This window comes from Chamaea fasciata, unplaced genomic scaffold, assembly GCF_029207755.1.
Source record: "Chamaea fasciata isolate MVZ Bird 193981 ecotype frontalis unplaced genomic scaffold, bChaFas1.0.hap1 SCAF_5, whole genome shotgun sequence".
NCBI classification, from domain to species: Eukaryota; Metazoa; Chordata; class Aves; order Passeriformes; family Sylviidae; genus Chamaea; species Chamaea fasciata.
Genome location: NW_027094090.1, coordinates 70487831 through 70500609, shown reverse-complemented (window position 1 = coordinate 70500609; position 12779 = coordinate 70487831). Strand labels below are relative to the sequence as shown.

Below are 12779 nucleotides of genomic sequence, written 5' to 3'. Positions count from 1 at the left end.
GGTTTTGTCCAGGTCACTTGAGAGTATGGCTGTCCAAGTACTTATTTTGCAAGGAATTATTACCTCAAAGAATTGAAATTATCATTAAGTACTATTCCAGTTACTGGAAGGATGGCTTAGTCCTGTGAAGAAAAAGTACCTACTAAGCCATGTTTTCCAGGAAGTATTCTCCAACAGAAGATTTTTTTTTTTTTTTTTTAATAAAGCTGGTGCTGATAAATTTTCCCTTTTGGTTTATAAGCAAACTGAAATAGCTTGAGAAATATAATGCAAGAAGTCTGCCTTTTGTCAGACTACTTTCACTCCAGCTGTATAAACCCAAGGAATTATGCATTGTACGTACTAAGTAGGATATAAAACACCCCTTGTGGGCATTTCAGATTTTCTTTAAAAACTGCATAATAATGAAGAGACTGAGTCAGTTTGTGCGTGGCTGCAGTGTGCCTGTGATTTTGCTGTCTGCATTGGCACTTCATTGCGCTGCCTGCTTGCTCTTAGTTCATAGAGTCATAGTTTGGGTGGGAAGGTCATCAGGTCCAATGCCCCTGCAGTGGGCAGGGACACCTTTCACTAAACCGGGTTGTTCAGAGCCCAGTCCCACCTGCTCGTGAAAATTTCCAGGGATGGGACATCCACCACCTCTCTGGGCAACTTGTTTCAGTGTTTTACCACGTTCATTGTAAACAGTTTCTTCCTTATATCTAAGCTAAATTGACCCTGTTTTCTTTTAAAACCATTGCCTCTTCTCCTGTCACAGCAGGCCCTGCTAAAAGTTTGTCCCCATCTTTACAAGCCCCTTTCAGGTACTGGAAGGTGTCTCTGGAGCCTTCTTTTCTCCAGGCTGAACAGCCCAAACTCTCTCAGCCTTTCTGACAGGAGAGGTGCTGCAGCCCTCTGGTCATGTTTGTGGTCTCCTCTGTACCTCTCGCAACGAGTCCACATCTTTCCTGTGCTGAGGACCCCAGAGCTGGATGCAGCACTTCATCTTCATTCCTGCGATTCAGATAAAGCTGGTTTTTTCCTGGTGGGTTTTTTTTTTTGCTGCTCTGTAGGTCAGCCAGGCTGAAGAAGCAGTGCAGGAGGTGGATGTCCCAGCCTGTGCAGTGCCTGGTCAGGTCAGTGGCACATGGAGCATCCTGTTCCCTCCCAGGAAGCGCGGCCAGGACTTTGACACGCGGGGCTGGATATCAGCGCGTCTTTTTTTCCACCGCTGTTGGTAACCAGCTCTGTGATCCCTCTGTCTGTCAGTTTACACATATGAAAACGTTTTTTCCACCTTTCAGATTAATTTAAAGATGGGGATTAATTTAACTTTACAAAATGCTTTTCGATTCCCGACTGAAAGCTACTGTAGTAGCTCAAAATACGCAGATGAACCAGTACTGGCTGAAGAGCTGTGATGTGTGTTGGTGTATTTGACAGTGATTTCTTTTTGCTTACCCTAACCCAGGGACTGAGACAATCCTGTGTATTCCTTCTTTCTCTAGGACCTTCTTCCCCTCTCTGTGTTTGCATCCGCCCCTCAGTAAATGTTAGGAATAAAACATCTGCTGAATAAATAAGCACAAAATATTTTGTTTTCAGATTGTTTCAGTTACAGAGGCAGGATCAGTGCATTATAGTCTTCATTAGGGGAGCATTACAGTAACCCACGTGGACAAGCTAAGGCAGGGGCTGCCCTCCAGAATAATTCCTCTACACCACTTGGAAACACTGCACCTTTTATCCCGGGGAAAAACAAATAAAGGATGAAGAGTGGCAATAGAAACTTCTGATTAATTCCATGGCCAGGTGGCAAATGCATTACTTGTAGCAGTTCTCTGTCTCCAATGTTGGAAGGAAAAATCATAGTTAGAAGTGTTTTCTTCAGCCGTGATAGTGTTTTTAGCGCTGGCTTCCATTCTTTCTCACAGCTTTTAGCAGAACAGGTTTAAAGTCCTATGGTTTCTGTTTCAGTGTGTTTCTCAAGTTTCCAGCTTGTGCCACAGTTTTTCTGGAGCCTTTATCTGAGAATATTCTGCTGTATTTCTTTGTTATGTGGTGAGAATATTTTCACAGAAATTTCTAGAACCCCAATAAAAAACAATCTAGTTACATTTCTTCTGTCACGTATTTTCTGGTGTTTTTTTGTGGTTTTCCACTTGCATATGGCTGTCTAAAAATGGATTTAAGTGCTTGGACTTGGCTAATGAAGCAAATGGGATGTTGCTTGGGATCACATCATTGAAATTAAGTAAAAGTAACAAAAAGGAAACAAAAAAAAAATCAGACAAAACGTAACAAAAAAGGTGAGTTGAGCTAACTATCAAGCAAAGGCACCTCAAAGGCTGCGGTGCAGCCTTTCAAAGCAAGCAGTAGATGATTCCCCATTTCAGACATTTCAATCCAACCTAGAGAGCTGTAGTAAATACATTGTAGGGAACATTCCTGCACTGGCAGGGGGGTAGACTAAATGAGCTATTACCAGTAGCTCTTTTCCATGTCTGACTGATAGTTGGCTAGGAGCATGTTCGCTATAGTCGCCAATTTTTTTTTTCTTTTTCTTTTTTTTTTTTCACTTGGAGAGCACTGGTGACATTGGCAGAAGAATGCTTCCTGTGTTTCGAAGAGGTTTGTATGGAAGGGTAGTCCCAAAAGCAGGCTATTTTCAGAGGAGGCATTGACACTGATAGCCTTAATCCTTTCCTAAAGGCTTTTTAGAAAGGTTTTCATAGGATCTGACTCATGTGAGAGGGTGTGGTGGTATTGGGGATATCTGTGGATTAGCTGCTACACGTATTTTCAGGTCTTTTAAATTCACAGTCAGATGATCCTACATATATTAAAAGTGCGCTTTTTTTTTTTTTTTTGGTAGTGTATGAGTCATAGGTTTTGATTTTTCTTGGAATTTTTTCTTCCCTTCCCTTATAAACCCCTGTTCTTCTGGGTAGAAAAATAATTTCTTCATCATGATTATGAAAGTGAGGTAGTGAGTTTCTCTGTCTGTGTCTGCTGAACTCTAAAAAAAAATCTTCCAGTACAAATGAGGGTGATGGTGAGTTGTGCTTAACTCAGGTTTTCAGATACTTTTATAAAAGACTTTTTCCTTTAAAAGTGCACCTTGGTAGCAGTAACAACAATAGGAGTTATTGACAATTTAAATACTATATAATTTAATCCTAATCAGGGATGTAGATGAGATAACAGGGTATAGAGGGATGTTAATAGTTATCCTACATCAATGCTTTGACACTTACAGAAACTGTCTTTTTCCGAAGTTTATGACATAAATATAATTGTCTTACAAACCTGGAAGGGTTGATTTTTTTGATCACCGGTGTTTAAAACTTAAAACTTTCTCCAAATAGGCACCATTATTTCACTTTATTAATCTGACAGAAAGGCAGTGGAAAATAGATGAAAGGGCAAAGAAACATTGAAGGGGGACACCAGATCAAAGCCTGTGTACAGATTCATCCTCCACGGCTCATTTTTCTGTAAAGGAACAGGCCTTAGTGTGCAGCATATTGCAATATGCTGCTGCTGCTCTTTGCTTCTCCTAAAACTTTGCTTACAGTAAAGCTGCAAAATAAAGAGCTGGATCGCTCTAAATTTCCTCTCTTCTCCTCACCCCTTTTTATTTTTTTTTTTTTCCCTCCCACCATATGATGCCCAGGGACTCCAGAAAGCCTCGCTGAGAAAGAAAGGCAGCTCATGGGTATGATCAATCAGCTGACCAGTTTGAGGGAACAGCTGCTAGCAGCTCACGACGAACAGAAGAAGCTGGCTGCATCTCAGATCGAGAAACAACGCCAGCAAATGGAGCTGGCTAAGCAGCAACAAGAACAGGTGAGTGATTATTACAGTGGCTGTCAGCTTAAATCATTTTCCAGAAGGACTTTCCAGTAGTTTATCTTTTAGGCTTCGTACTCTAAAAGCTGCTCTGCACCCAAAATCTTTTCTGTTTGTTCTCCAAAGTGAGAAAAGTTTGAACAAAAACGTATCAGAAGAATGATTTAATTTGCAATATATCCATCTTGGAGTTGTCCAGAGCCTGGTTCCAATAATGCCAAGGCTGTGGGTTCAGCCCCTGCGTGGGCCATTCATTTAACAGTTGGACTTGACAGTTCGTGTGAGTCCCTTGCAACTCAGAATCTTCTGCAATTCTGTACTATCTTTCATTACTAGGTTTTTTAAACTATCTGTAAATAAAAAGGCGAAGTCAGCCTTCCTGAATGATCCACCAGAACTGCTTTAATTCGGTAATACTGAGTAGATATAAAAAGAACAAAATGCAGCACTTGGATTGTAATGTGAGAAATGAAAAGGTTGGGTTTTGCCAGCTGTGGAAAAAAGCAGAGAATAATATAAAGTCAGTGAACAAGTGTGACTTTTTTTCTTCTACACTTGAGAGGCTTGATTTTCAGTTCTTGCAAATATACCCTTCACTGGAAATGCAAACATGGTTTTTTCACGTGTGATCAGTTCCAATGTGTATACAAGGGCATAGAACATTTTAGGCAAAAAACATAACTTTTCTCACAGATTTCACTGTGCAGATTTTAACAGAAATTAATGTCCATCCTTTTGTACTTGAACATGAACAGAGAATATTTAGATATCTAGTTTAAAATTTTATCACAGATTTGCAGCTATGTGAGTTTCATGAAACTCACAGAATTCTTTGAAATCTGTCATAGTTGTCATATTCAGTGTTGGTATTGCACTTAAGCAAGTCTCAAGATTTCGAAACCACTGCTGATAGCTTCAGACATTGAAGCCTTGGTTTTCCCTGTTTTTTAATTATTTAAAAACCTTGTCTTAAACAAAGGGCATTTTGGCCTCACGCCTGAAATCCCATACAGGGAGAACAGAAGTGATTTACCTTAAGCTGGAGAATTTGTATGATGCTGTTGTTAAAACAGCAAAGGTAGATGAAGGAGTGAAGGTGGAATTTGGCAAGATTCTTTCACGAGGAGACATCCTGTATGAGCTGTTCCCTCCACCCTGCCTTTTAAAGTCCCTAGTGCCACAGGATGGCTGAGGGATTTGAAAGTGATAAAGGAAATGAAGACAATGAGAAAAGGCTATAAGAAATTAGGATAACTAGGATTTCCTTTAATCGAAGAAATTGTGTATACTTTTATATTATGCAGAAATTAAAGTGTCCACAGTCTGAAAAAAATGTAATGATAAGAATTTTTTTTTTTCAAGAAAGGCTCCAGAAAGAAAACATTTATTTAATCTGTTAGATGTGAAGGTAACTATGAGTGAGTATTTCTTATGCAAATAGTCTAATAATAGAAAGAAAAAGAAATACCTAAGGGGAAGAAAGCACCAAAATTTCTCCCAGTAAGTATGTATAAGTTACCAGCTGACCCTGAGATGTGTACACATAACACAGGGGAAGAGCAGAGCTTTTTCTAATGTTTATACTGCTGCACTGGCTGTTCAAGAGCACTGGCTTTTGTGACAACTTTAATGAAAGTTTTTCAAATTTTCTTTTTAACTTCAAGAGTGGTTTATCTCCCTCCAGCCTTTAGAACTCTTAATTTCATTCTGTTAATGTCTGCTTTTTCCTTCACAGTGTGTAAAATGTGTCCACAGCAACATTCACAATCGTTTAGCAGAGAGGGAGGGTGGAAGTCCTTATGGAAAATTGCTCTTGGCTTTGAGAGGAGACTTAGAACTACTCCATCCCCTTCCATAAACCAGTTTCGGAGTTGAGCCTTGTAGCCTTGCCTGCCCCCTTAGTTTCTTGCAGCTGATACACACATGGAAGAGCCAGTGTTTTTTCCAAACTCAGTTCCAGTCTCTTTGTGCCTGTTTATACATGAAAAAAAAGTACACTAAGAACCTTTCTCCATGGTGTCAGATTGCCGGTTTTTTTTTTGGAATTTTTGTGCCAAACAGAAGAGTAATTCTGGCCACCCTACTTTTTTGCCTTTTCTACCTTCCTCCACTATTTTTCAGTTTCTCTGCCAGTATTGTTCTCTCTCCTGGGGAGTTTTACTAGTGCCCTTTCAGTAAGATTTTTGCATAGGTCCTTGTCTTCATACCCAGGACAACATTTTCTATAAGATTCCCTTTCTCACTAGTATTAGCAATGAATTGTTCCTGAACATGTGCCCCTTGCTTCAGCAACAGTCTCCAGCCCTTGAAGGTTTCTTAGTTCAGTGGAGAGGTTTAAGGAACTAAGCAGGGTTGAAGCTTCCTATGGATGGGCTCTGGGAATGGTGATCCATGTCTCATGTTTTTTCTGTGCAATTTCTTCACAGATTGCAAGACAACAGCAGCAGCTTCTGCAGCAGCAACACAAAATTAACCTTCTTCAGCAGCAGATCCAGGTCAGAGACGCGTCTCCTTCCATGCCCCTGTTATCTCTCTTCCTTTCCCTTTTCCCACTCTTTCCCTCAGCCATTATTGCCATAAGCTCTTTAAGATTCTCTGCAGTTGGCTGGCATCTTGTTTATGGAAACACATGAGGATTTTGCCTGTCATATAGCAAAAAAGGTCAGTTTCTGGAAGGCCTTGTATGATTAACATGGTTCTTGTAGGATCAGGAAGATGGTATTAGAGGAGCTGGTCATGCAAGCAGGAATTTGCAGGACCAAATCCTCTTTCCTCAGGAGTGACAAAAGCATTGCCAGAAGGGGTTTGTTTGGAACTGATGTCCTACAGCTCTGTTTTTGAGGTTTTGCTATGGTAGTTCTCTTCAGTGACTGATAATCAAGTGCACCTTCTTGCCTCTGCCTGAGGTTTTGGAAGTCTGGACGTTTTTATTTGTGGTGGAGTGTTGTGTGAGTAAGAAGCTGCTCAAAAGGTTGGTTAGATTCAGGAGAGCAACTGTGTAAGTTCCAGGTATATAAAAGGTTTATTCCCAGTAGCAGAAAAAGTTGTTAAACCAGCATGACCAGTAAACTTTATTTAGCCTCTTTCTTCCTTAATGGGTTCAGAAGTTGCTTTTCATGCCATTGACTGTTTCTCGTCACTTTTCTTCCATGTGCAAGCCCCTGTTTTGGGAACAATGCAAATCAGTTTGCTTGTGAAGGTTTTCACAAAGTAACAAAGGAGAGGTTTGACTTCTTACAGATATCTAGGATCAGGGTAAAATCTCTGGTTGTTTAATTATGCAGTTTTGTACAGAGCATGCAAGTTGCTGTAGACTGTGTTCTGTTTGTTCAGTAGCAGCAGGATTCTCCTTCCAAAGCTTTTCATCAGTATTTCAGAGTGAGTTGCCTAAAATTATCAATCACAATTGTAACCCATTTAAGAAAACTCAATTCCAGCCAGATCAAGGGAGCTGTATGGCTTCATACTAGAAGAAAACTTGGCTCTATCATTCCAGAGGACATTCTGTTCATATGAGGACTTGCATTTTTATTAAAAACTCCTGGGAAGGTCCACCCCTGTGTTATAAGGCAACTTCTACACAAGATGTGCTTTGCTGAAAATAATTTTGAGATTGATAAGGCTTGGTTTGGCCTCGACCCCTGTACTCTTTTCTTCCTCTTTAATTTGTGTGTGGGAGGGATTTTTCTTTATCGCTGCATTTTTAATTAGACTTTAAAAGAAAAACAATAGCAAAACCTGTACAATAGTAAGGAAAATATTTATATTTTTAGCATTTAGCTATGGCAGCAAGAGAGGAAGTTATTTTATAAGCAGTGAATAAAAATAAATTGAAGTAACATAATTTGACCCCAACCCTTTTAAGTTTTAATGCCTTGTAGATAAGAATGAAGTATGTTGTTTTTAGGGTAGTGAAGAAAACCCTGGTTATTGATAATGAGATATAGAGCCTTTCATCTCTTGATCCCTGGTCCAAGTTTGACCTAAGTCAGTAGTAAATGAAAGTCAGCCAACTACCATCTGATAGAAGCTGCAATCCTTAGAAATGATTGGAGGTCTGTCTCAAGGGATTTCAGATGAAATATTGACCCTGCTGAGGTCAGAATTTCACCTCCGGGGTCCACTTCACACAAACCCCATCAGATTTGTGGCACCCACCTTTTGGATGGTCAGGCAAGAAAGGTCAAGAATTGAACAGGCAGAGGGGCAGTACTGTTCTCTCATTCCCACAGAGCTGACCTGTTTGTGGTGAAATTCTGGTTATACTGCACAGGCAATCCGGACAGTTCCATGCCTGTATGATCCTGAAGTTTCATTAACCCCGGTTGAACCCCATAACTCTGAAGGGAAAAACATTTAAAAATAAGAAAAAAAAATACTTATTGACAGTGAACACAAAGCAAAATATTTCTTCTCAATTAGTGACTGTCAGAGAAGAAACAATCCTTAAAGAAATCGCCCTTTGTACATAAATTAAGACAATGAAGTCACCCTAACATGCCCATGTTTAAAATGGTCAGTGAGTTTACAGTCAGCTTATGGGTTATGGTAGGTGGAAGAAAACTGTGACAAGAATGTAGTTGTGAGTTCAGCTTTTCTGACCTTGCCCTAATTAATCTTAACAGGCTTCTGTCACACTGGCCTGAAGATTTGAAATAGCATTAGGTTTATTGACAGGGAAATATTCCTACAAAGAGTGGATAACAATTTGACTTACGTGCAGTTGAATGATTATGCTGTGGTTATGAGCATAAGTTATTTATGACAAAGGAATCGTTTTACTCGAGCCAACTTTTTTCTAAGCTTGCAAGAGTTGCCACAATTCCAGATAAATTATTACACAGAAAAAAAGATATGAAATATTGTATTGAAAGCATAATACCCTGAGGTTAAAAAAAAAGCATAACCTGGCTGACCCCGTGATTTATGAGCCCTTTCTCTCTGTGTGCTAACTTGGAAACAGTTCCCTCTCTCCTTACCCCATCACACAATCACTGATACACAATATGTATCCAGGGAGAGACTGTGACGTCTCTCTCCTCCTTAGAGAAGACTGAAAATGCTCAGTGTAACTACAGCTCAATTAAACTAGCCCTTCTGTGATGCTGGGGAAAGATGCTTTAGTTCCTTGAGCTTAGAAAAATGTACCTGCCACCTGAGTCTCTAATTGACATGTCCTTTCCAAGCCCATCTCTTCTGAATTAATTGGAAGGTGGTGTCACTAAAACAGAAAACAAGGAATTTGTACAGAGGGTTAAGTAAACAGGAGAAAAGTTGCAGATTAGATTAAATTTGAGAATCTGTACGACCTCAAAATGCTATAATGGGTACTAGATGGGATTTTGTGTTTTGGCAAATATTTTTGGTTTTTGTTTTTCTACTTTTCAGGATGTTCTAGACCTAATTTGTGAAGAGGTTTGGGTTTCTCTGAGTAATTAACTAACCCTCCCCCATTTGTTTTTATGCCACTTTGGAATGCGTCCTCCCGTGCACACTGCTTTCTGTTCTGCCTAATCTTTGTGTGTAAGGTTTTCACTGGAACAGTTTCTGCCTGCTGGGTATTTGTGGTCTTCTCCCCTGCACCCCTCAGTCGTGCTGTTTTACCATAAATGGAACTGGAATGTGTGTTTTGACTGCTCTTGTGCATCAACAACCCCAAAGATTTCAGATTGTATTTCAGAATGGTAGTGATTTGCAGCTGTAGAACAGGCTGACAACCTAGAACAGCTCACTAAGTTCTTGGATTCAGTTTGGTTTTGTCCTCCAGGGCCTCAAGGAAGCTGTCCTGGTTACCTGCTCATCTTTTCTGAGGCCGTAATCTGCTTCCTGGTGTCCTTACTCTAGAACCTGGGGCAGAGAGTGGAAGAAACTTGGAAGGTGCTCGTGATGCTGAGCTCGTCCCCCAGTACTTCCCCCAAAGGTGTCCTTCTTCAAAGGGTGTCTCTGAAACACAAAGTTTGGAGGGGTCGTGCAATTCACTTGCTCAGAGAAAAAGTCTAGCCCAGGATGATGATGGAAGGGTTTGCTTTGAAGCTCAGTGATGAATGTCACTTTAATTTAACTATATTTAAAATGAAATATGGTTGTTAAAATTCATAAAGCAATTCATATTCAGTAGGGCACTGTTGATAAAATAGGTCAACCTTGCAGCCTAAATTGTGATAAAACTGATACTGCTAATCTCACAATTTTGTAGAAAACCTGACAATGTTTTATGTTTTTCCCTCAAGCCCCAGCTCTTGGAGTCATGTGATGACAAAAATGCCAGCTTTCATTTCTCCAAAATGTAAACTTCCAACTCTCATATTTCCAGGCAAAATCTGAAACCATGAGCGCTACAAGTTCCAAAATTAGAAGGCAAACAAAACAGAGGCCAAATGCTGTTTTCTAATCTGTTCTGATTTTTAGTCAAAATTTTTTTTGGAGAGCCCAGCTCAAGATCTTGGAACACTTCAGGTTGCCAGTAATGTAAAACTAAGATCTCAAAGCAGCAGGAAGTAAAAACGCTGCTTTACAGTGTTTCTAACGTTAAGGCCACAGTTCTGTTTGACTTTTTTTGGTTTACTACTGCCAGTACTTGGTTACTAATTCTTATTCTTTTCGGAGTGACATACTTAGCCCAAGAACCAAGTGCTTTCTGAAATTTGAGGGCAATTCCTTCCAGACAGTAACCATTTGATGCCTGGGTGTTTGAGGAGAGGGTTTTCATTTTCCTCCAGAGCTAGAGCAGATGTTGTAATAGGAAAACGGTTTTGTGGGAAGTTTGGACCTCTGAGAATGAGGGGATCCCAACTAAATTCTGATGCAAAGCTGGAGCGAGTGTCTCTGGCCTACTCCAGCTGTTACCAAATGCCGGAAATATGGGAATTAATCTCTCCAACACTGAAATTACGTTAAAGAGGGAGTAATTTTTTTCAGGCCTGAAGGTGCACATAGGTCATTCTAACCTAAAGTGGGTACATGATTCTGCAAGAGGTTTACTTATGTAGGGTCTCTCTGTGCACAGAACAGTTCACCCCATTACCATAAATCCCACCCCAGGTTCCCAGAGATTCAGTCCTTTGTTTTGTCTATCACTGCATTCCTGGGCCAGATGTGTTCTTCTTATCTCCCAACTGCCCTTGCTGAAAGCAGCTTTTGCAGGCCCTTATTTCTCTGCTAAAACTTTCACAGGCCCAGTAAAAATCGAATTAACCCTTTTAGTGTTCACACCTGCCAGGCGGGATGCGGCTTTGTCAGCTCCTAGGTGGAAAGTTTGCTGTGGCCTCAAGCTTTGCAGACCCTCAGCAATTTGTCTAGAGGTAAATCAAGAATTTTGTCCTCCCAGCTCCAAAGAAGGCTTTCCTTTGTGAGTCTGAATCCAGGTTTCCATCCTCCCACCCGCTGTCAGCTGGCTGTGTCCCTTTCCCCATGGGTTGTGTTGGTAGATGAAGAGGCCTGGCTGCACTGGTGTGTTCTCAAACCAGAATATTCCCATTCTCATTACCTTCTGAGGTTTAAGAAGTTGTTCCAGTTTGGAATGTAATAAAATCTTGAACTTAGAATTTCCTGCAGGATGGCTAGTCCATTTTTCAGCCAGATCTATTTTTCAACATGTAGCTATATTTTTGGGGAGGAAAGAGGGATTTGGTTTCCGAGTTACACAGAAGTTCAGCAAAATATTTCTTAAGCTTAACATGCAAAGTTTTGAAATGACACAGTTGTTATTGTCAAAACTTTCCAAACAGCAAGAGGTTCTGGATTGATTCCAGTCTTCCAAAACAGTGGTAGAGACCTGCTTCCAGAGTTCTTTAGATACCATAATTTAACCATGCAGTTATTTTTCTTGTTTAGATTTGTTTGTTTTGAACTCCTCAGGTGAGCAATCATCTGTTATCCAGAGCTGGCTGCATGATATTTAGGCCTATTTGTGTTCTTTTTGTTTTGTTAGATGGTACCAGCTTCTCTCTCTTGTTGAGACAAAACACAGATTAATTGACTGCACAAAAAGAAATGTGATTTTTTTCCCTGCCCCAACCCAACAAGTTTGCAGTCTTAAATTATACTTCCAACATTACTAAGCCTTTAATTTTCTGTCTGCTGCTTAAAAAAAAAAAAAAAAAAAAAAAAAAAAACACCGAAAAACAAAACACCTCCAGCAGGCTACTGTATGAGCTAAATGCTTGGAGAACTTTGGACTTGTAATACGGAAGGTAGAGATCCTTACTGTTGGTGTTTGCCCTGGCAGTGTCTCCTCAGTGCAGCCATGAGGTCTTGGGGCATTTCTTTCCCGGTTCCCAGCCTCTCACAGGTCTGTAACCAGAGTTCTCTAGAGGCTTTAAGGGGCTGGAGATGATGAGTCCTTCAGTGGAGACACAAAAATGAGCATCTGCTACGCAAGGGCTTGGTTACAGATGTAATAATGCCTGTTACTTCTGGAATCCCGTTTTCCCTGGGAATTCTGCTGTTCTGACAGACCAGTGACTGCAGAGGAGTGTTTTGTGGTGCTACAATCACTTTGCAAGCCCTTGCAAGGCAGAACAGCATTAGTTTTTCTATAATTAGAGTCTTCTCTGCATATTAGAGAGAGGTGAGGACAAAAGGTTTCCTTGGTAAGACAATGAAGCTGTTGAAGTGAGGGCCTGATCCAACTCCCACTGAACATGGAGAAAAGGCTCTTGTTTGTATTAGTGGGAGTTTTAATGAGACCTTTCTTCAGTAGGAAACTGTGAGAAAGTATCTTCCTCCTCACTCTCCAAAATATTTTTAGAACGGGCTCTGTCCACTGAGATGGTTTGTTTTTTCTTTTGTTTTGTTTTGCCACTGTGGATATGACAAGCTATGACTGCACAGTCAAACTGAGCAGTCTCGTGGATCTGGGGACATTTTGTCCAAATTCATCATGTGTCAGGAGCAGCTGTTTTCCTGCAACTTATAAACACGGGCATACTGGATTCAGTGAGACCCAA

The 12779-nt window shown here is 40.4% G+C and overlaps 1 protein-coding gene across 11 annotated transcripts in view; it reads left to right on the top strand.

The window, feature by feature from the left end:
* The window catches only part of SOX5 (SRY-box transcription factor 5), a 455968-nt gene that overhangs the window by 304792 nt on the left and 138397 nt on the right, over positions 1-12779 (top strand). For all 11 annotated transcript variants that reach the window (XM_066184389.1, XM_066184390.1, XM_066184391.1 and 8 more), the window contains 2 exons: positions 3656-3828; positions 6258-6326. In XM_066184389.1, the coding sequence (XP_066040486.1) occupies positions 3656-3828; positions 6258-6326 (242 nt within the window). The remainder of the gene's footprint in view (positions 1-3655; positions 3829-6257; positions 6327-12779) is intronic.